This window comes from Hypanus sabinus, chromosome 3 (assembly GCF_030144855.1).
Source record: "Hypanus sabinus isolate sHypSab1 chromosome 3, sHypSab1.hap1, whole genome shotgun sequence".
NCBI lineage: Eukaryota > Metazoa > Chordata > Chondrichthyes > Myliobatiformes > Dasyatidae > Hypanus > Hypanus sabinus.
The window spans coordinates 142,801,668-142,826,553 of NC_082708.1; the positions used below are offsets into that span (position 1 = coordinate 142,801,668).

Sequence of the window (24,886 nt, forward strand, 5' to 3'; positions counted from 1 at the left end):
AGGAGATGCGGGTGAGGGCATCATTGATGACAGCAGAAGGGAAACCACGATTCTTAAAGAAAGAGGACATTTGGGATGTCCTGGAACAGAAAGCCTCATCCTTGGAGCAGATGCGGCGGAGACAGAGGAACTGGGAATAGGGAATAGAATTTTTGCATTTGGCATATTACCATTCGGATATGTCCATACATGGCCTCCTCTACTGCCATGATGAGGCCAAACTTCGGTTGGCGGAACAACATCTCATATACTGTCTGGGTAGTCTCCAGCCCCTTGGTATGAACGTCAAATTCTCCAACTTCCGGTAATTCCCTCTCTCTCCCTTCCCCATCCAACCGCTACTCTGTCTCCTCTTCTAGCTGCCTATCACCTCTCATGACTCTGCCTTCTTCTACTACCCATAGTGCTTTCCCCTTAGATTCCTTCTTCACCTCTCCTGCCTATCACCTCCCTGCTTCCCCTCCCCCACCGCTTGATCTTTCCTCTGATTGGTTTTCCACCCTCTTCCCACCTTCTTTATAGGTCCCCTGCCCCCTCCTCCTTTAGTCCTGATGAAGGGTTTCGACCCGAAACATTGACTGTTTCTTTCAACGGATGCTGCCTGAACTGCTGAGTTCATCCAGCATTTTTGTACGTCTTGATTTGACCACAGCATCTGCAGTGTACTTTGTGTTTAATACTCAAGTACAGTCTGACCAATGTCTTATAAAGCTTCAGCAATACATCCTTGCTTTTATATTCAAGTCTTCTGGAAGTGACAGCTAGCATTGCATTTGCCTTCCTTATTACCGATTCAACCTGTAAGTTAGCCTTGAGGGAATCCTGAATAAGGACACCCAAGTGTCTTTGCAACTGATTTCTGAATTTGCTCCCCCTCTAAAAGTATATGCCTTAATACTTTCTACTAAAGTTCATGATCATACTTTGTCCTTTCACTCTATTCCGTATGCCTCTTCTTTTCCCAATCTCTTTTTCTGTCTACGTCCTGCAGACTCCTTGCTTCCTCAACACTATCTGCCCCTCCACCTATCTTCGTATTATTATAAAGTTGGCCAGAAAGCCTTCAATTCTGTCATCCAAGTCATCAACATAATGTGAAAAGTTTTGCACTAAGCCCTGCAGAACACCACTCTTCACTGACAGCCGGCCAGAAAAGGCCCCATTTATTCACACTCTTTGTTTTCTTTCCAGTTGGCTGATCTTATGTCCACGCTAGCATCAGTTTTGTAATACCATAAGCTCTTACCTTGCTTATCAGCCTCATGCGGCAGCACCTTCTCAGAGGCCTGAAGATCACCATCTCCCATTCTTCAAAAGACCATAAGACATAGGAGCAGAATTAGGCCATTCAGCCCATCGAGTCTGCTTTGCCATTCCATCATGGCTGATCCCAGATCCCACTCTAACCCGTACACTTGCCTTCTCACCATATCTTTTGATGCCCTGGCCAATCAGGAAACAATCAACTTCTGCCTTAAATATACTCACAGAATTGGCCTCCACCGTGGTCTGTGGCAGAACATTCCACAGACTTACTGCTCATTGGCTAAAAACATTCCTCCTTACCTCTGTTCTAAAGGGTCGCCCCTCAATTATGAGGCTGTGCTCTCTATTTCTGGATACCCCCACTGTAAGAAACATCCTGTTCACATCCACCCTATCTTGTCCTTTCAACATTGGGTATGTTTTAATGAGAAACCCTGCCCCACCCCCATTCTTCTAAATTCCAGTGAGTACAAGCCCAAAGCTGCCAAGTGCTCCTCATATGTTAACCCCCTCATTCCCAGACTAATCCTTGTGAACTTCCTTTGGACGCTCCAATGTCATTTGAGATTTGGAGCCCAAAACTGTTGACAATACTCTACGTGCGGCCTGACCAGTGTCTTATAAAGGCTGAACATTATCTTCTTGCTTTTATATTCAATTTCCCTTGAAATAAATACCAACGTTGCATTTGCCTGCTTTACCGCACACTCAACATGTAAATTAACCTTCTGGGGGTCTTGCACAAGGACTCCTAAGCTCCCCTGCACCTCTGATGTTTGAACCTTCTCCCCATTTAGATAATAGTCCACACTATTGTTCCTTTTACCAAAATGCATTATCATACATTTCCCAAAACTCTTTTCCATCTGCCACATTTTTTGTCCGTTCTTCCAATTTGTCTGTCTTGCCGCAATTGCTTTGCTTCCTCAGAACTACCTACCCCTCCACCTATCTTCGTATCATCTGCAAACTTTGCCACAAAGCCATTAATTCCATTATCTAAGTCACTGACAAACAATGTGAAAAGCAGTGGTCCCAATACTGACCCTTAAGGAACACCACTAGTCACCGGCAGTAAACAGAAGAGGCCCGTTTTATTCCCACTCACTGCCTCCTGTCTGTCAGCCATTCCTCTATCCTTGCCAGTATCTTTTATGTAACACCATAGGATTTCATCTTGTTAAGCAGCCTCATGTGTGGCACCTTGTCAAATGCCTTCTGAAAGTCTAAGTAAATGACATTCACTGCCTCTCCTTTGTCCACCTTGCTGGTTTCTTCATCGAAGAACTCTAACAGATTTGTCAGGCAAGACAGAAACTATGCTGACTTTGACTTATTTTATCATTAGTCTCCAAGTACCTCAACTTCATCCGTAATAATAGACTCCAACACTTTCCCAACCACTGAGGTTAGGCTAACTGGCTCGTGTTTGGCCTATAATTTCCTTTCTTTTGCCTTCCTTCCTTCTTAATGAGTGGAGTGACATTTGCAACCTTCCAGTTCTCTGGGACTATGCCATAATTTAAGTGATTCTTGAAAGATTATGACCAATGCATCCATTATCTCTTCAGCAACCTCTCTTAGTACTCTGGGATGTAGTCCATCTGGCCCAGGTGAATTATCCACCTTAAGACCTTTGAGTTTGCCTAGCACATTTTTCTTTTGTAATAGCAATGGCACTCACAGACCTCTGGTACATTGCTTGTGTCTTACACAGTGAAGAAAGATGCAAGGTACCCATTAAGTTCATCTCACAAACAAGAGAAAATCTGCAGATGCTGGAAATCCAAGCAACACGCAAAAATGCTGGAGGAACTCAGCAGGCCAGGCAGTATCTATGGAAATAAGGTCCTGTCGAAGGGTTTCAGCCCAAAACGTTGACTGTACTTTTTTCCATAGATGCTGCCTGGCCTGCTGAGTTCCTCCAGCATTTTCTATGTGTTGCATTAAGTTCATCCGCCATTTCTTTGTCCTCTATTACTACCTCACCAGTATCATTTTCCAGTGGTCCAATATCAAATCTCACCTCCCTTTTACTCTTTTATATAACTGAGGAAACTTTTGGTATCCTGTTTTATATTATTGACCAGTCACCCTCATTTTTCATCTTTTCCCTTCTTTTAGCTTTTTTAGTTGCCTTTTGTTGGATTTTAAAAGCTCCCCAATCATCCAACTTCCACTCACTTTTGCTACCTTATGTTCCCTTTCCTTGGCTTTTATGCAGTCCTTAGCTTCCTTTGTCAGCCACGGTCGTCACCCCCGCATTTGAGAACTTCTTCTTCTGTGGGACATAGCTATCCTGCACCTTGTGATCTATTCTCAGAAACTTCAGCCACCTCTGCTCTGCCATTGTCCTATAATTCACCTGGGCAAACTCCTCTCTCATGCCTCTGCAATTCCCCTTATTCCATTTGCGATACAGATAAACGTGAGCTATGCCTTTCCCTCTCAAATTGCACTATGAATTCAATCATATTATGATCACATTCTCCTAAAGGTTCCTTTACGTTAAGCTCCCTAATAAGATCTGGGTTATCACACAACACTCAATCTAAGACAGCCTTTTCCCGAGAAGGCTCAAGCACAAGCTGCTCTAAAAAGCCATCTCGTAGGCATTCAACAAATTCCCTCTCATGCGATTCAACACCAGCCCTTGCAATTTCTTAGCTGCACCCACAAAGATTCAACATTCTCTGGCCCTATGTCACCTCTTTCTAAAGGTGTTATTCTGTCTCTTACAAACAGTCACACCACCGCCTACGCCTTCCTGTCTGTCCTTTCAGTACAAAGTATATCCTTTGATGTTAAGCATCCAACTATGGCTTTCTTTCAGTCATGACTCAGTGATGCCCACAGTGTCATGCAGACCATTCTCTAATTGTGCCATGAGTTCATCCACCTTATTGCGAATGCTATGCACATTTAAATGCAGCATCTTCTGTCCTACATTCTTTGCCCTTTTTAAATTTGACTCTGTGCTTCCTTTTCTGGATCCATTTCATAGAGTATATGTTAGTAGTAAACATCCATTATGTCCACAGATTCCCACAGTTCCATTGACTGTACTTCATTACATTCTGCTTTCTAAATGCGTTCTATTCTGTCAGTTCCTTAGTCTCTGTTGTACTTGTTTTGTCAATGATCCTTTTCACAGAGGTACCTTCCTTCTTGCTGGACCAAGATTTTCCCTCAAAACATAGCATGACCCAGTTTCTGATTTCATTACATGTAGTTCCTGCACCACTTCTCCTGACACCCCCTACTCACATTTTGCAGACAAAGTAAGATTACATTTCCCCTTATCCTCATATTGCAACCCACCAGCTCAAAGGATCATCCTTTCAAACTTTTGATACCTAGGGTTTCCGCTGCCAGACACAACTAGGATTTGACATTCGCGACTGAGCCTCTTCTGCATCGGAGAAACCAAACACTGATTGGGTGAAGGCTTTGCAAAACTCCTGAGTTCAGTTGGTAGGAGTCCGCTGGGCTTCCAGTTACCTATGCTTTAATTCTTTGTCCTATACTCACTTTGATGCATCAGTCTCTGGTCTCCACCCCTGTTTTAATGAGACCAAACTTAAACCTGAAACAGCATTCTTCCGTTTTCCATTAGGGCATGACTTTGAAACATGTATCAAGTCCAGCAAATTAAGATAAGGCACTTCTTGCATCAGATGTGCCTGGTTCTGCTGTAGCTTATTCATCAGTCCTGATGAAGGGTCTCAGCCTAAAATGTTGATTCTTTCCCATAGATGCTGCCTGGCCTGCTGAGTTCCTCCAGCATTTTGTGTGTGCTGCTTATTCATCAGTATTCATTTTCTCTGTTATAGCTTATTCTGCTTTCAGCAATTCCTGCAATGCTATATTTCACAGCTTTTACATCTTTCTTTGTTTTGTCTGTAGTTATCAACTGGCTATCCAGGCAGCTTCATCCACACGTGAGCATTTCATCCAAGCCCTCATTAATTGAGATGTACTTTCCAGCATATCCCTCCCCCCTTTGTAATGTATCTAATTTGTTTTTTTCTCTTTCCCGGTTCTGACGATGAATCTCTTCACACATGTCTGAGTGTTTCTAATGCTTTCTGTTTTCTGTGGCAGGGCATCGGGCTCAGGTTTCCATTGACTACGTTGTGGATGGTGGCTCCATGCTTGAGCTAGCAGGGGTGTTTGTCATGATCTGCATAAATCAAAATACTCTTTGTTTTCTCTTCCATTCTTGTTATTTTTCTGAATCCTAAAGGGCAGCATTTCCAATCTTCTTTGGGGATTCTGTGACCTTTTTAATACTCCTGCTATCTGTTGTGATCCTCTGGCAAAGCACCCTGCATAGATAATACACCTAACACAGGAAACTAAGTTCTATTATAATGGGGGCAATTATGTTTTAGAAATTAATAGGCATTCAAGCTTTGACAAAGTGACATCATCTGAAAACATTTCACTATTAACCCCTTCTGATATCTATAATTTTATAATTCATGTAATTAGCAATGTCATAAAATCCTTTCAGAAGGTGTAATTTTAATTTGTAAATGATGAACAAAATAATATTCTGGAATATAGATGCAAATTTAAATAACAATTTAAACATCAAAAGAGGAAGTTTGAGTATTACTTTTGCCATATATGTATTGCTTAAGGGAAGATAGCGTTTAATATTAAAAATATGCTTAGTGGAATTGCTGCCCTGTTGCATTTTCCATTATGGGTTTAGCAGCATGATAATTGCTTACAGTTATTGAACTAAATCACCAAGCAAAGCAATCTCTAGAAAGTAACTGTTATTTTCTTTAAAGAGATTGCTGTCTTTTGATATTGGAAATAATTTCCAGTAAACAATTTTTGTTTCTGATAATGAATTTCAGGAAAAGTAATTTTAAGATTATTTTATTTTGATGAAATAGCAACATGAACAAATAATATTTTCTGATATTACACTAAACAATTAAGATTGTATGTGTGAAAAAAGTGTGCAGTTGTGAGAAGTTTTTAACCAACATAAACCAAAGTTCAAAATAAATTTATTATCTAATTACATACTGTATATGTCAACACATACTACCCTGAGATTCATTTTCATGTGGGCATTCACAATAAATACAAAGAATAAAATCAATGAGAAACTGCAAAGTCAAAGTAAGGCTTTTTATCAAAGTACATATAGGTCACCATATACAACCTGCAACTCATTTTCTCATGGGTTTACTTAATAAATAAAATAACCATAATAGAGTCAATGTAAGACCGCACGAACAGTGGATAACCAGTGCGTAAAAGACAACTAACTGTGCAAATGCAAAGATAAAGAAATTAAATAAATAAACAATAAATATCGAGAACATGAGAAGAAGAGTCCTTGAAAGGGAGTCCATAAGTTATGGGAAGAGTTCAGTGATGGAATAAGTGAAGGTGAGTGAAGTTCTCCCTCTGGTTCAAGAGCCTAATGGTAAAGGGGTAATAACTGTTCCTGAACCTGGTGGTGTGAGTCCTGAGGCTCTTGTACCTTCTTCCTGATGGCATTAGTGAGAAGAAAACATGACCTGGGTGCTAGGGGTCCCTGATGATGGATGCTGCTTTCCTGCGGTAGTGCTCCATGTAGATGTGCTCACTGGTGGGAAGGGCTTTCCCCATGATGGACTAGGCTGTATCCTGTAATCTTTTGTAGGTATTTGTGTCCCATACCAGGCTGTGATGCAGCCAGTCAATATACTCTCCACCACGCATCCATAGAAGTTAGTCGAAGCTTTAGATATCATGCTGAATCTTTGCAAACTCCTAATGAAATAGATGTTCTAAGGTGGAGATGTTGTTGCCAATCTGAAATGATTGGGATCTGAAAATGAGGAAATCAAGGCTCTAGTTGCACAAGGAGGTATTGAGACTTAGATCATTGAGGTTATTAATTAGTTTTGAGGGGATGATAATGTTGAATGAAGAGCTGTAGTTAACAGCCAACATCATGATGTATGCATGTTCATTCTCCAGATGTTCCAGTGTTTAGTGAAGAGCCAATGAAATGGCACTTGTTTTTGACCCGTTGTGATGATAGTCAAATGAGAGCAGATTCAGGTTGCTCCACAGGCAGGAGTTCATTTGTTTCATTATAAACCTCTCAGAGCTGAAGGTAAGTGCTACTGGATGATAGACAGGATTCCCTGTTCCTCTTGGGCACCATTATAATTGAAACCTGCTTGAAGCAGATGACTGCCGAAGTGTGAGGGTAAAGATGTCAGTGAACATTCCAGCCAGTTGATTAGTACAGGTTTTCATTACTCACCCAGGTAACCAGATGCTTTTCATGGGTTCACCCTCTTGAAGGATGATCTCAGATGTTTTGATGGTCAAAGCAATCATAAAAGGCATTGAGCTCACCTGGGAGTGAAAACTTCTTGTCACATATGGTACCTGGTTTTGTAGGATTCAAGCCCTGCTACAGCCGTCAAACATCCTTTAGTGATTCAACTTTGGTCTGGAATTGCCACTTTGCATGTGAGATGGCTTTCTGAAGGTGGTACCTGGACCTCTTTTTGCCAGACTTGAATGCCACTGATCAATCAATCAATCAACTCAGTGGATTGAGGAAGACACCCATCCACGACTGACTTTACAAAGTCCGTGACAAACCTAGTGTACTTGTTGAGATCCTCTGATGACATTGAACCTGGCCCAGTTCACCAACTTGAAGTAATCCTGTAGCTGTCATCTGCCTCCCCGATTCCCTCTTTGTTACCTTACCTCTGGAGTCTTGCTTTTTCGCATGTACCTGTATGCAGTTAGGAGGAAAGCAGCCAGATGATGGAATTTCCTGAAATGTAGTCTAGGTATTCAACAGTGGGCATTCCTGACAGTAGTTTTAACAGTGGTCAGGTGTGTTGAGACCCCTGGGGCTGCAGGTGACATGTTGATGATAACTGGGTGGAGATTTCTTCAAGTAATCTTGATTGAAGTCCCTGGCAGTGATTTGAAAGGTGTGAGGTAGGCTGCTTCTTATTTGCTATTCACAGTTCTCAATACTAGTGCTTGCTTAACATCTGCCTTTGGCGGTATGCAAACTGCAGTCAGGATCACAGAGAACTCGGTAGGTAGAACAGACAGTGCTTGATCAATAAACCATATTCAAAAACAGTAAGTCACCAGTTTAGAAGAATGCCAGTTAAAGCTTAATAAAGACTGTAAACTGATTACTTTGTGTGTGTGGCATCCATCAGCCTCGAGAGACCATAGATCTGCACCTGGAGTTTCCAGGGCGCAGGCCTGGGCAGGGTTGTATGGGAGACTGGCTGTTGCCCAAGCTGCAGGCCTTCCCCTCTCCATGCCACCGATGTTGTCCAAGGGAAGGGCACTAGGACCCATGCAGCTTGGCTGCCGGTGACGTCGCAGAGCAGTGTGTTGTTAAGTGCTTTGCTCAAGGACACAAACACGCTGCCTCAGCTGAGGCTCGAACCATTGACCTTCAGGTTACTAGTCTGATGCCTTGCCCACTAGGCCACGCGCCAACACACTTTGTATGAGGTAATGATTGTATAGCAAAGAAGTAAAGTGAGGTTATATTCCCATATTGTGTACATAGTGCAGCCCTGGTCAAAAGTTGGGTATTTTACAGTAAATGTCCCACTTCTTGATTTCATTTAGCTTTGTGGTACAAGGCACAAGGCACATCCTCATCAGCTTGTTGAAGTCAAAGCACAGTGGGCATTCAGTAAAATTGCTGACAGCAATACTCACAAATTACGGAATTGTGTATTAGTTGATTTCTTTCTGATGCATTTTCTGCTTACTGTGAACTCCATTCAATTGCTAATGTGGCCTTTCCCCTCCTTAGTCAGGGACTTTGGCTGAACTAAGTAATGCACAGTCCAGCCCGGTAATGTGAACTGCATGCTCTCTTTCCTCTTCAGGTCCACTGCTACCAAGCGAGCTCTTTGTTATTTTAGTACTACTGCAGTATGTGCCAAACTAGTCAAAAGCAATAATTCAATCATCACCCCTGAATATATCATTAGTGACTGTTATATCGAACCTTGTAATCTTGATGTATGAAAACTGCCTCATGCTGTATTCTTCTATAAACATTCCATTGTATGATTTACACCATAATTGCTTTTAAATTAAATATTTTTCACACAGGATTCAGCAAAGTGATACAATACACATTGTAAGCACTCCAAATAATAAACCCTGGTAATTTTTTTCAAGATAATGGTCTGGAAATAGTCTAGTTTAGAACATCAGCTTTAGACGTACAGTAACTTCAGGCCAATGGTTTTCAGTTTCTGTGCATACTGACTTCAGAGATGAAGGCCAAGACAATGCAGGCTTCTGTGTGTCAAAGCTAACTTGTTTCCCTTTCATAGATAATGTGGACAGCTTGCACATAGCTGCTTGCATCCTGTTCGGTCTAGGAGTGAACTGGTTTCTTGTTTGCAGTACTTTCCTTTGGATTCTGTAGGAGCTTGCAAGAAGAGAGAAGCTTTTTGGTTGCACTACAGACTTCAGGAAAATGAACCCCAAATGGCCTTCTATTGTCAGCTCGTTAAACTTTCTAATCCCTTGTATTTCTCTCTGCATTTAAAGTATTCGGTAGCTTTCCCTTTGATTACTTTTACTAATTTGCCTTGACGGATCTTTTTTCAGATTTTGTTTGATAATGCAGTGGTGAAGTGTCTTGAGATGTTTCAGTGCACAAAGGATGCAGTTTAAATGCAAGTTGTTGCCGCTGCTACAGTAGTGTTGTGATGCCAAAGTTGATGAATTTCCAAGCATTATTAAAGTTGGGACCGGTCACCTGACAAATGTGCATCTGCATATCAGTCGAATTTCTGCTGATGAAAACTCAATTCTCTGATTGGTAGGCTCATGCTATAAAAGATCAGTTAAAGTTGCTTTCTCAGCTACCGAGACAGCAGCACACACCATTGAAGTGCATTTAATAAATTTATGCTGTGGTCTTATAATGAAATATGGCTTAGAAGGTCACAAAGGATTGTAATGTCTTTGAATGACAAAGGTTACCTGTACATTAGAATCTACCTTTCTAGCAGAATCACTTGCATTCAGATGCAGCTTTGTGACCCATAGTGTAGACCATCCCTTTGCCTCTGAAAAAGCTACCTGACCCATTGAGTTGCAGGTCTCATGTGATAAATGTGATTTATTCACTGGCTGATTGGCCAGATCTTGCTTATGAACAAGTATGGTGGCAGGAATGTTTACTAGTGTAATAGCATCCCTAGCATATCTTTCTCCACAACTTGCACCATCTTCAACAGGACCATACCACCAAACACATCTGTACTCACCCCCACTCTCCACTTTCCACAAGGATCACTCCTTTTGTGATTCCCTTGTCCATTTGTCCCTCCCCACTATTTTCCCTCCTGTCACTTATCCCTGGAAGTGGCTGAAGTGCTACACCTGCCCATTCACCTCCTCCCTCAGTAGTGCTGAGTGAGGTTAGTGGGTCCAGCAAGTGAGACAGAAAGCACTCTCTATGAACAGGTATATTAAACATTTATTTACAAACAGTAAAAATTCAACCAGACATTCATGCTCCCCAAGTTACAGAAACTACAAAGCTGAATACTCAGCAAACATACTGGGTCAAAAGCACGCACAGAGCATACCTTCCCACTGGTCATGTGCGCTGCTTGCCTGAAAAACAAAGGAAGAAAGCGAACCTCCCACACTTGCTCTCTATATACCCAGGGTACTTGAAATTGGACACCAGGCAACTAACCAATGGGTAAAGCAGCTGCAGTTTCTAAACTAACCAATCATGACAAAGCAACTATCGACAAACAGAATAAGGCATCACCACCTCCATTCAGAGCCCCAGACAATCCTTCCAGGTGAGGTTACACTTCAACTGTGAATCTGTTAGGGTTGTCCACTGCGACCTCCTCTGTGTTGGCAAGACCCAACATAGTGGAGGACTGCTTTGTTGAGCACCTCCACTCCACCTGCCAAAAGCAAAATTCCTCAATGGCCATCCACCTTAATTCATATCTCCTTTTCTGTTCAGACATGTTGGTCCATGGCCTCCTCTTTTGCCACGATGAGCCAACTCTCAGGTTGAAGTAGCAGCAACTCATATTCTGTCTAGGTAGCCTTCAGACAGATGGCATAAACATTAATTTCTCCAAGTATTTGTTAACCTCTCTCTCCTCTCATTTTAAATTTCCCACTCTTGCCTTTCATCTCTTCTCCTCACCTGCCTATCACCCTCCACTGGTGCCCTTCCTCCTTTCCTTTCTCCCATGGTCCACTCTCCTCCTATCAGATTCCTTCTTCTCCAGCCTTTTACCTTTTCCACCTATCACCTCTTAGCTTCTTACTTCAAACCCCTTCTGCACCCACCTAGCTTTACCCATCATCTTCTAGATAATCCTCCATCTGTTCTCCCCCAAATTCTTATTCCAGCATCTTCCCCCTTCCTTTCCAGTCCTGAAGAGGGGCCTCAGCCAAACATGTCAACTGTTTATTCGTTTCCATAAATGCTGCCTGAACTGCTGAGTTCCTCCATCATTTTTTATATGTTGCATCCCCAGCAATACCTGTTTGAACAGTTCAGCCTGGAGTAGGTAGAATAGTTTAACAAAAATCTCTCTTCAGTGTAGATACACCACAGTCAATTTTTTTTAGCAGATTTGTTCAGTTAGCACAAATGAGAATCTTGGGAAATGCAGGAACAGATGAGAAAGAGATGATTATAATCCCAAAAGATACTCAAGCTTGGGTCAGGTAGAAATGTAAAATTTCAAACCAGAACTAATGTGACTCTAATTCACCCAGGTTCAATTTAATAGTTATGATGGGTTACAGGTAGTCAGCTGAACTCTCCAGGCAGATTCCGATAATTAGGTGTTTTACTGGGACTGTGCATCGCTGAAGCATTTACTCGGAGGTCATGTGCTGAAGGCTGGAATCTCCCAAGTCTTGAGAAACTTAACAGCCAAAAGAAGGATTAGTAGGTGTCTTTTCAGTGCTGATTGTGTGCCAAGTGAAATGGGAAAGCTTTTTGGCTGGTCAAACAAACAGCCCTTAAACCCTGTGACCTCCAAGGGCCCCTTCCCTTCTGGAGCTCTTTTGCTATTGCTATATGCCTCTGTGAACTTCTCTTTCTCCTTCTGATCATACTGACACCATATGAGCTCATCCATTCCCTACATTCCTTCCTTGTTGTATCCATAAGATATAAATACAGGGGGCTCCGCCATTTCATCATGACTGATCTAATTGTTGTCTCAGCCCCAGTCTCCTGCCATCTCCCTGTAACCCTTAATGCCTTGACCAATCAAGAATCTTATCAATCTCTGCCTTAAATATACATAAAGTTTTGGCTTCCACAGCTGCCTGTGGCAAAGAATTCCATAGTTTCACCACTTCCTGGCTAAAGAAATTCTGCCTTGTCCTCACCCTAAAAGGATGCCCCTCTATTCTGAGCCTATGTCCTCTGGTCTTAGACTCTCCCACCATGGGAAACATTCTCTCCACATCCACTTTATCAAGGCCTTTTACAATTCAATAGGCTTCTGAATTCTAGTGAATACAAGCTCAGAGCCATCAAACACTCTTCATATGACAAGTCATTCAATCCTGGAATCATTTTTGTGAACCTCATTCAAACCGTCTCCAGTTTCAACACATCCTTTCTAAGATAAGGGGCCCAAAACTGCTCACAATACTCCAAGTGAGGCCTCACCACTGATTTATAAAATCTCAACATTGTATCCTTGCTTTTATATTTTAGTCGTCTTGAAATGAATGGTAACATTGCATTTGCCTTCCTCACCACAGACCCAACCTGCAAATTAACTTTTAGGGAATCCTGCACAAGGACTCCCAAGTCTCTTTGTACCTCACTGTTTTGTATTTTCTCTCCATTTAGAAAATAGTCAACTCTTTCATTTCTTCTACCAAAGTGCATGACCATACACTTCCCAACACTGTATTCCATCTGTCATTTCTTTGTCCATTCTCCTCATCCATCTTAAGTCCTTCTGTAGCCTCTCTACTTCCTCAAAACTACCTGCCCCTCCATCTGTCTTCATATTGTCTGCGAACTTTGCAACAAAGCCATCAAATCCATCATCCAAATCATTGATATATAACGTAAAAATAATTGGATTCAACCAATGAGTTGCCCCTGTTGGTTTTTAAATGCTTCCCAATCCTCTAACTTCCCACTATTTTTGCTCGATTATATGCCCCCTCTTTGAATTTTATGTCAGTTTTGACTTCTCTTGTTAGCCACGGTTGTGTCATCTTGCTCAACCACAAACTGCTCTAAAATGCCATCTTATAGGCACTCTAGAAATTTGCCCTCCTGAAATCTAGCACTAACCTGATTTTACTACTGTTTGAGGCTCTATATACAACTCCTATCAGGGCCTTTGCAGTTCCTTCACTCTCCCCACAATGATTCAGCACCTATGTCACCTCTTTCTGATGATTTGATATCATTTTTTACCAACAGAGCAACGCCACCCCCCCCCCCCCCCCAACCCAGCCTAACTGCCTGCCCTTTCAATACACTGTGTACCCTTGGATATTAAGCTCCCAGCTATAATCTTTTAGCCATGATTCAGTGATGCCCACGACATCATTCCTGCCAATCTGCAACTGTGCTGCAAGTTTATCTATCTTATTCTGTATTCTATGCGCATTTAAATATAACATCCACAGTCTTGTATTCACTCTTCTCGATTGTGTCAACCTTTTACATTGCAACTCATCCTGTTGACTACGATTTTGTCCTATCAAAAGCCTCTCCTCACTAAACATTACCGCTGTTTGTAAACTAGCTACCCATCTTCAGCACTATTATCCGCCTTTCCTATGATACTTCTTGCATTGAAATATACGCAGCCCACTCAGTATACCAGGCACACTATGCTCAACGTTTTGATTCATAACTTTGTTTACGAACATCTGCCTCCACAACCTCTCCACTAACTGTCCTAGCACTCTGGTTCCCATTCCCCTGCATATGTTGTTTAAACCCCACCATGCAGCATTAACAAATCTTCCTGCTAGGATATTAGTCCCCCCTCCAGTTCAGGTGCAAACTGTCCCTTCTGTACAGGTCCCACCTTCCCTGGAAGAGAGACCAATGATCCAAAACTCTTATGCCCTCCCTCCTAAACCAACTCCTTAGCAATATATTAAACTGGTTTCAGGTTCTGGCCTCATTAGTATGTGGCATAGGTAGCAACCCTGGAAGTCCTGCCCTATAAATTAGCACCTAACTCACTGAAATCCCTGTGCAGAATCTCATTATTCATCCTGCCCATGTCATTGGTACCTACATGGACCACAGGGTCTGGCTGGTCACCCTCCCACTGAGGACTCGATCTGAGTTATCCCGGACCCTGTGACCCGGGAGGCAACATAACAACCAGGAATCTTGCTCTCGCCCACAGAACCTTCTGTCCTTCCACCAACTAACAAATCCCCTATCACCACAGTGTGCCTCTTTCTCCTTCCCTTGTGAGTTACAGAGACAGACTCAGTGCTAGAGACCCGACTACTGTGACTTTCCTCTGTTAGGCCATCCCCACCAACAGTGTCCAAAATGATATACCTGTTGTTGAGAGGGATGGGCACAGAGGTCCTCTGCACTGGCTCCTTAACCCCTTTCCCCTTCCTGACTGTCACCCATTTTCATGTGTCCTGCACCTTGGTCCTATCTCCATATGGCCTATCTATCACCACCTCAGCCACCCAAATGATCCAGAGATCATCCAGTTCCAGCTGCAACTTCTTAACAGAAGCTGCAGCTGGATACACTTTTTGCAGCTGTAGTCATCAGGGGCACCAACGGTCTCGCTGCCTTCCTACATTCTGTAAGAGGAGCATTTGACTACTACTATCATCCCTACTCTCCTGGCTGAGCAGATATAAAGAAGGGAAGGAAAAATATCTTGAGCTTTTCTTCCTTTTGCTTTTTCTGACTGAAGCCTTGAAGAGCTAAAGCCTCAAGATCACCTTTGACTCTGTCCATTCAGACAATGGCCACTGCGTTTGCCCCTGCCTTCCTTTAACTTGCTCTAGCTAATCGATCCCAAATGGTGGTTGGTCGCTGGTCAAAGTTCTTTTTCACTGTCTCAACCCACTGCTGCCTCTTGTAGTTGGGCAGTGGACCTGATTTATGTCCCTTCCTCTCAAAACTTAAATGTCCAGATTGGCCACTGGTCAATCTTTGGCCTGTGACATTGAGTCTTTTCTTGCTGATGGCTCACCATGGCACCAGTAAAATCTCACTTTCTGTTCATTTTCTGTCTCTTCAGTTTAATTGGCATTCTTACTCTCCATAGGAACTGAAATGGAATTCTTGTGAAATGAAACTCACAGGAATAGCGTTCAGGCTCCAGACTTTCCTGGCCTAAAGAAAGACTGCAGTTTACAACGGATTGTGGAATGACTTGATGCCATTTGAAAGTGTGTGCATATATAATTTGTTTTGCAAATTGTTTCATTTCATAATAGTTGCCACTGATTTATGTGCAAAAATATTAGGCCTCCATCCTTCAGGATATATTTATCATATTTCATTGGAAATTTTAAACCTGTCAGTTCTTAAAATTTATGGGATGCATTTTAAAATGTATTTAAATTCAAAGGGAAGTAGTTTAGTGTCTGAACATCAATGTGTTGAAATAGAATAGATGTTTCTGTCAGTGGGGTGCCAATTAAATGACTTGCATTTTTTGTACTTGAGGAATATACTGGAGAACTTTAATCAAAGGAGGGAATTAGGCAAAAGGAAAGGCATTAAATGTGAACTGCAGGCAAGAAGCACATAACAGACCAGAACACAACTACTCATTGAGTATTTGATGTCTGCTGTGCACATCTGCTGTTATAAAGCTTTAATCTAGCAGAGCATGAAAGGAAGATTAATAGGGAATGACATCAATGTGTTTGGAAGTGTGCACCAAGCACTAAACCTATTCTGTGATATTCTCTCAACAAGTAATTCCTGAACCTCAAGTTTATGGCAACAAATGCATTTTTTTCTCCTTTCTTGTCACATGTTGATGCATACATTCATTGTTCAGTGCCCTAGAGTTATTTTAGTCTAAATAAAGATCTTTAAAGACGATTGACCAGAAATATGTGTAAGTGCAGAATGGAAATGCATAATGCTTACTTTTTTAAATAATGTGAATCCCTCTGTACTCAACGTTTTACTGAGCAGCGTTGAGAAAATTCCTAGCATTCTAAAGTGCGATTGTCAAAAAAACTTGGACTAGATAAATTGCCATATTCCAGGCTAAATAATAACCAATCATCTTTACAGAAATGAGTTGCGCTGTTTAAATATTGGTTGCCTAGGGATGAAAATTGAAACTTTGTTTTTATGCTGATGATTTATTTATTGCTAAATTTCAGGACCTTTTGAATAAGCTGTTTTTTTTAAATAAGTAGCAGTGCACAAAAAAGAAAATAATTTTTTTCTATATGAGGCAGTTATCAAAATGTCAAGTGTTGCCATCAGAACAGATAACTAATGAAAGTTAAATGTCAAATTTTTGGTTATTCCTGTGTCATTTACATCTGGTATTATCATACTAATTACCTTAATTTAATTAATAACAGCTCAAAAATGGTTGTCAACATCGTGCCTTCCCCTCCTGACCCTGATCAGTGAACACAGTTCCTATTATCTGGAATTTTTTTTCCCCATGAAGGTTGTTGGTGGTGTTGAGGTGGGAAGACAGTCCAATCTTCAGCTCCAACTCCAGTGTGTCAGACAGCCCTTCAGTGAGATAACACTGTTACATCAGACAAGGATGGGTGTTTGGAAAGACTTGCATAAGTCCCTTTGATTCTGCCTTGTTTTCTGAGCACCTTTGAGGATGAAAAACATCTTGACATCTTCCTTGGTAGTTTCCCACCAGTGAATTGGAGATTCATAGAGGGGCTTCATAGCTCTCCCGCCTGTGTAATCCTTCCTTAGTTCCAGGTTGTTCTCTGGAGTCTGCAGCTAACTCACAAGTATCCATTGGCAGTTAAAGGGCGGGTGACTATATGTTTAAAAACAAGATAGTTTTAAAGAAGGCTTAAAGTAGAAAGACAGAGAGATTATACAAAGGATTTTCTACATCAGAACCAAGGCAGCTGAAGGCCTCATTATCTATGGAGGGTTTATGAAGGGAAATGTGGATGGACAAGATCCCAGAATTGTGGAACTCACCACAGTTCTCATGGGTTACGAACCTAGAAGGGATTTGGGTGTTAAAAAGGGCAAATAGTGTGCTTTAGTAACACACAAGTCATGCAAGATGCATGGGGTATCTATTTTGTAATGGCATGTAAGAGGTCATCATGATGAGAATACTTGCTTTCAGTTTATGGTCCAATTTTCTTATTTTTTATATTCTGAGTTGCCATCAATCACTCTCACATCAGACCTACATTGTACAACATAACTTTGGTCCAGAGGGGAGCTTTAACAGAACATAAAAGTAGAGTTCTAAACTTCGACAACATTCCTTTTCCCCAGCCGGTGAAGTGTGTAATGTGCCTGGCACATAAATGCAATTAGTTCTTAATTAGTGTGCATATGGATATAAGAACCGGTTTTGTAACAAATCAGTCTCATTTAATTTGAATCTCTTGCTGTATATTTATTTATCTTAATTTCACTGTGCCCTGTTATGACATCAAATCCCTGAGAAGACTCATCTGCCTTCAATAATGTGACAATTTAAACTTATCCAAACATTTGTTCTGCAATATAGTCTTGTCCTTTGACTGTCCTTTGGGATTGGGGAGGCTTTGTTTCCTCTCTGGTCTTGTGGTTTCTGAGGTGACTGATGAGACTGTGTGGGAACAGCAGGCTCTTCAACTGGAAGTGATTGATGGGACAGGTGGGTGAGTTGTTTGTGAGGTAGCTCACATCTTCCATTCCTCACACAGGACTTGAGGTCAGTACATGACCTCCAGGCTCCAATACTACCCAGGATGGCCCTGCTCCTCTTTGAGAGCTCGTAGGCCACAGGATCCCAGGAGTCAGCGTGATGTTGCACTTCTTCAAAGGTTCAAAGGTCAAATTTAATGTCAGAAAAATGTGTACAATATATATCCTGAAATTCTTTTTTTCGCAGAACTTCCACAAAAACAGAGAAGTCCCCCCAAAGAATGAACGTTAGTTAAACGTGAGAACCCCAAAGTCCCCCCCCCAGCTCCCCTCTCCCACGCATAAGCAACAGTCCCCTTCCCCACACTATTATTTATTCATCAAATAAATGTGGAACATAAATTGTTGGATCTTTTTTCTCTGTCTGCCTTGTAACCTCTCCTTACAATAGAGCTAAGAATAGCATGTCTGTTTAGGGTTTTGGTTGCACGCAAGCAAACCATTTCTGGCCTTGGGTCCTTGACCAAGTCTAATTGGGGTCTCAGTGCAGGGAATTCTGGTCTGGGAGCAGAAGCTAACATTAGTTTTGGAATTTGTAATGGTTTATTACTGTAATGTACCAAAAAGCAGTGCAAAAAAAACTTTTGTGCTATATGTCATCCAAATGTATTATGTTAAACATTGAGGTTGAAAAAGAAAAACGGAATATAGTATAAAGTGTTGCAGTTGCAGAGAAGGTACGGTGCAATGAGACAGGTAAAAAGCAAGGGCCATGAGGAGATTGGGAGATGGAGATCATCTTTTAACATTTGAGGTAGAAATGGTCTTTGAGTCTGGTGATATGTATTGGAAACTTTGATAAGCATTTCAGTAAATTTTTGCTATCTTGCAGAGTTAACAGTTTTGGTATTTTCCAGTGCCTTGATTCAGACTTAGATTCAGCTTTACTTATCACATGTACATGGAAACATACTGTGAAATGTGTCCTTTGTGTAAACAACCTAAGGAAGTGCTAGGGGCAGCCCGCAAGTGTCACCACACATTCTGGCACCAACATAGCATACCCACAAGACCTGGAAGAACAACACAGAATACCACAAAACAGAACACAACAAGCAACAACAGGCTTTTTCCCTCCCTCTCACCCTCCCTGCCTCATACCCACTCACACTCCTGGGCAGCCTTACAACTCTAAGACAGGCTTCTAGGCCTCCACTCTCCAGGCTTTGACATCCAGACCTCCACTCAACCTTCAGGCTTCGATCATTAGTATTGGACCCCCCCCCCCCCCCCCACCCCCGGACTAATCAGTGATGGAACTAATCAATGATCAGACTCCAGGCTCACACAGGAAGCATATTTGCTGTAAGTGGTCCAGGCTTCTGAAGCATGTGGGGGAGGGGGGGCAGGGATAGCTGCTGTCCAGCAGAGTGCAGAGGTCTTTAACTCCAAATGCCCTTTCCCTAAGTCACCCTGGGACTCTATTGATGCATTGAGGGTGGTGTTGAAGTTTTACTGAAGTTTGGTACAACTGCTTAAAGTTGTATTTAGGGGTATCTCTCTTTTTATAACTTATTCTCAATACTGTAACAAAATATAAAGGAGTACAGGAGGCAACAGTAAATAAAGACAGAAATATGAGAAAGAGATATATTACAAACTAGAGGATTATATCTTTTAGAAATATCACTGTATGTGTAAATGTTTCAACTCGTGGTAAAGTCTATGCCTTATTGTACTCCAAATGATTTCACCCAATTTCAGACAAAGTAAGTTTATTTTTATTTTCATTTTAGTGCTGGGTATTTGACCGAAGGTCAAGTGAAGTCACTGTTGGAGATGGTGCACCAAGAAATTCTGCTTGTGAAGCTCAGGCTGGATGAGGTCATGAATCAAGAGAAAAATCGAATGCACAGCAAGCTGGTCAGTGAGAGAAGGAAGCACATTGTCAGAAAAGTAAGGGGATTACAACTCTCCCCACTCCTACTACTAATCCTATTTAAGTCAAACAGAATGTAACAGAATTTCTGTAGAAAAGGGAATTTGATTTTAATTGATTGTAAAGGAAGAATCTGGTAATACACTTTCCTCTTCTGGTGTACTAAATAGGTTCTGCATAGAGTGCCAATTGGATAAGCCACAAACATTTGGGATAAACACGTTAGTAAATTTCTGAGGGAGTTTTTCACTCTGATTCATAAATAAGAGGCACATGTGGCTCCAGACTCATATACCCACGGTGAGTGCAGCTGTTGCATTGTTGCCACTATAATGCGTGTAAAGGTGAATGGAGTCCGAAGGACCTTCCTCGACAGCAGCCAGGAAGCAGCTGCAGAAACAACAACCATAGAGTTCAGGCGCAAGATGATAGGTGTCTTTAGTCTGGCCATTCACCATGTGAAACACTTGCATTGTCGACACAAACTGAGCCCTTGACATTAGTTGTCATGCACTGTTCAACCTTGCCATTCTGGCAAAGACTGCTGCCTTCACCTTTGATGCACGTCATGCAGAAAGCTTGAAGTAGCAAAGGAACGCCAGGCGAAACTGTTCAAAGAGTACTGAGCAACTGAAGCTGACCATGCAGTAGGGAGGGCAATAAAGATGAAACACTTCTATTTATGCCTCTTTGCTGATTTACTCTGGGGCTTGTTGAATTTTTTGAGACATATAAATGCAGGCTGAAGGTCACAGCTTTGATATCCAATTTCTGTTCGCTGTTGCAGAAGATTGCTGTGCTCCATTTGAGGTTAATAGATGCACAGCTGATGCCAGGCTATACCTATCATACACACTTGGGTGAACAGTGGCTAGAAGGTCCCAGGTCACTTTCCAAATAGTTGTCGATCAGCCCAGAAATGATTAGCTGAGTGGTAAATTTTGCAGTATGCCTTTTATGTGCATCTGCAAATGGTCCAATTTCCAGACATTGATGAATTTACCATGTGGCAAGCTCTGTGTTAATAACCAAGAGAACTAACTGATGGTGAGTTGTATCGTCTTCAGCTATTCTGTTGGAAAGGTGGGTAGAACAGTGGCAGATGGAAGTCATTACTGATAAGTGCAAGGTGATTCCCTTTGGGAAGATCACTGAGAATGAGACATTCACAGTGTGTGGTGGGTTACTGAGGACAGTGGGATTTTGTTGTAAAAGTCTAAGGATCCCTGAACACCATAGATAAATAAGGTAGCAAAAAGGCATGCAGAATACTTAACTCTGTTAACCAGCCACAGAATATAAGGGCAAGAAGGTTATGGTCCAAATTTATTAAAACATTGGTTACGTCACAGCTTGAGTATTACTTACAATTCTGGTCACCACACTATAGAAAGGGCAATTTTGCTCTGGAACGGCTAGAAGAGCTCTACCAGGAATGCTACATTGTGTGGAATGTTTTGGTAGTGCGGAAAGATTGGATAGAGTGGTTTTATTTTCCTTGGAGAAAATAAATGACCTAACAGAGGTGCACAAAATAATGAAGGATATAGAGATTGTGGTTAAATTGTTTCTTGTAACAGAGATTTTGAAAATTAGAAGCAGCAGTTTTGGGGAAGGAGTAAGAGGTTCAGAGGGAATCTGAGAAAAAAACATTTTTCACTTAGAGGATGATTGGAAAGGGTGACGAAGGGTCTTGGCCCGAAATGTCAACTGTACTTCTTCCTCTAGATGCTGCCTGGCCTGCTGCGTTCCACCAGCATTTTGTGTGTGTGTAACTGTCACCCAGTGATGAATTGCTTTGAGAGGTTGGTCATAGCTCATCAGCTCCACCCTAAGCAAGGACCTGGATCCACTGCAATTTGTCTATCAACACAAAAGATCTACAGTGGATGCAATCTCACTGGCTCTCCACTCAGCCCAGATCACCTGGACATCCCCAAGTCTGGCTGCTGATTACAGCTCAGCGTTCAACACAGTCATACCCGCAGTTCTGATCAACAAGCTCCAAGGCCTGGCCCACTGTAACTCCGATGCAACTGGATCCTTGACTTCCACACTGGGAAATCAAGGTCCGTGCAGATTGGAAATAACACCTCCTCCCCACTGACAGTCAACACTGGTGCATCCCCAGGATGCATACTTACCCCACTGCTCTACTCTCTCTACACCCATGACTGTGTGCTAGGCACAGCTCAAAGCCAGCTATACATTTGCTGATGGCACAACTATTGTTGGCAGAATTTTAGATGGTGTCAACGTGACAGACAAGAGTGAGATCTGGTTATGTGATGTCCCAACACAACTTTGCACTCAACAAGACCAAGGAATTGATTGTTGCCTCCAGGAAGGGAAAGTTGAGGGAACACACTCCAGTGCTTATCAATGGGTCAGCTGTGGAAAGAGTGAGCTGTTTCAAAATCTCTGAAGATCCATCCTGGGCTCAACAATTTCAAAGAAGACACGGCAGCAGCTATATTTCATTAGGAATTTTAGGAGACTTTCTATGGAATTAATGCCTCTTTTAAATGAACTGTGATCTAATTGAATAGTGAAGCAGATCTGAGTGTTTGTGTGGACTCCTGCCACATCTGTCCCTTCTGTTCTTGCATTACTCCTTGTATCTCACAAAAATGCCATCTCACACAGGCTCCTAGACAGAACCAGGAACTTTTCCTGGTTTTGCCCTTGTAAATAGTCTTAAAAACACAAAGACTTTTAAAGTATCTGCAAATTATTTTTTGGCTTTTGGCCTGGAAGAGTCTTGGCTTGTTTAGTGGAAACCTTGTGGTTTATTTCACTTCTCAGCATTCAATTCAGTAATTGCTTCTTTTTAAACTACTTTTTGAGACAACAATTCACTTAAGTTATGGGGCTTTGCTGGAACAAATCTTGAAAACAGTTCCAAGAAATTTAAGGGCACTTTTCCTACATTAGCTTATAGCAGAAAGTACACCTTCATAACCAGACAAATGGTGATGGATTTCTGCAGCGGTTACTGACTTTGCATCTCTGGAGAATAAACACTATTGTTGTTGATGAAATGTTATCTCACATAAGCAGCTCTTGGGAGAGGAAGTGGCTAAATTAGAGGTGGTTGTGATAGAAGGGGCAGAATTATAATGGAGTAAGCAAAACCTATATGTGATCATAAAGTTGAACTTCTTGCTAATAAGGCATTTATTATACATTCCTAATGGCCTTAATAAAGATGGTGGTTATCAAGTAAGTGAACCTGAACTTGTTTTAGGTGGTGGGGGACTTTGACCTTCGGATGCTGAAGAACATAATCCAGCCCTTCAGTCATAAGCAAGAGAAAATCTGCAGATGCTGGAAATCCAAGTAGCACAACCAAAGTGCTGGAGGAACTCAGCAAGCCAGGCAGCATCTTTGGAAAAGAGTACAGTTGATGTTTTGGGCCAGGTCCCTTCAGCAGGACTAGAGAAAAATGATGAGTGGATTTAAAAGGTGGGGGGAGGGGAGAGAGAGAAACACAAGGCTGATAGGTGAGACCAAGTGGGGAAGGGATGAAGTAAAGAGCTGGGAAGCTGATTGGTGAAAGAGGTACAGGGCTGGAAAAGGTGGGATCTGATTGGTGAAGACAGAGAGCCATGGAAGAAAGAAAAAGGGGGAGAAGCACCAGAGGGAGTCGATGGGCAGGGAAGAAGATAAGGTGAGGGGGGGGGGGAAGGGGATGTGGAATGATGAAGGAGAGGGAGGGCATTATAAGAAGTTCAAGAAATCAATGTTAATGCCATCAGGTTGGAGGCTACCCAGACACAATATAAAGTGTTGTTCCTCCAATCTGAGTTTGGTCTCATCATGACAGTAGAGGAGACCATGCATTAACATATCAGAATGGGAATAGGAAGTGGAATTAAAATGGGTGGACACTGGGAGATCCCACATTTTCTGGCAAAGTGGTCTCCTAATCTACGTCGGGTATCACTGATACACGGGAGGGCACACAGGGAGCACCAGACACAATATATGGTCCAACAGACTCACAGGTGACATGTTGCCTCATGTGGAAGGACTATTTAGGACTATGAATGGTAGTGACGGAGGAGGTGAAGGGGCAGGTGTAGCACTTGTTCTGCTTGCAAGGGTAAGTGCCATGAGGAAGATCAGTGGGGAGGGACCAATGGACAAGGGAGTCAGATAGGGAGTGATCCCCGTGGAAAGTGGAAATTGGAGGGGAGGGAAAGATCTGCTTGGTGGTGGGATCCCAATGGAGATGGCAGAAGTTCTGGAGAATTCAGTAGATAAGCTGTCTCCAGAGATAGAGTCAGCGATTGTCTCCAACTTCCACCCTGCCCTCAAACTTACCTAGTCCATTTCTGACAGTCCCGCTCCTTTCTGAATCTCACTTCTCTATCTCTATTTAATGTACCTTGATAATAAATTTACGTTGAACTGAACTTTACAAAGAGCCCTCCACCTTTCTCTCTGATTAAGGAATATTCTTTGACAAATAGCTGTCTGGATTCAGATAGAATGAAGCTGAGGAGAAATCATTGTTGCACGAAGTATGTATGAAAGTGACATCTGTCGAGCTTTGGAGGACATTGAATCTCATAATTACCTTGTATCTTTTTCATCAGTTTACTAGAGGCTATATTAAAGTATGTGACAAAGTGTTATTCATCTAGATTTAGTGGATTGATTTATCTTTTCATTTTTTATATGTAATGTTTTGTGATGAATCATGTTCTGCCCTGTCTATTCTTAATTGATCTTAGGTGAACATGTGAATTAATCTCAGAACAATTGGGTTAAGTGAGGGACAAGCTGGTTGACTATATTGTATAGGT

At 41.9% G+C, this 24,886-nt stretch overlaps 1 protein-coding gene across 3 annotated transcripts in view; it reads left to right on the forward strand.

Moving 5' to 3' along the window:
* Positions 1-24,886, forward strand: part of LOC132391710 (limbin-like) — a 205,948-nt gene that overhangs the window by 104,950 nt on the left and 76,112 nt on the right. For all 3 annotated transcript variants that reach the window (XM_059965261.1, XM_059965262.1, XM_059965263.1), the window contains one exon: positions 19,933-20,092. In XM_059965261.1, the coding sequence (XP_059821244.1) occupies positions 19,933-20,092 (160 nt within the window). The remainder of the gene's footprint in view (positions 1-19,932; positions 20,093-24,886) is intronic.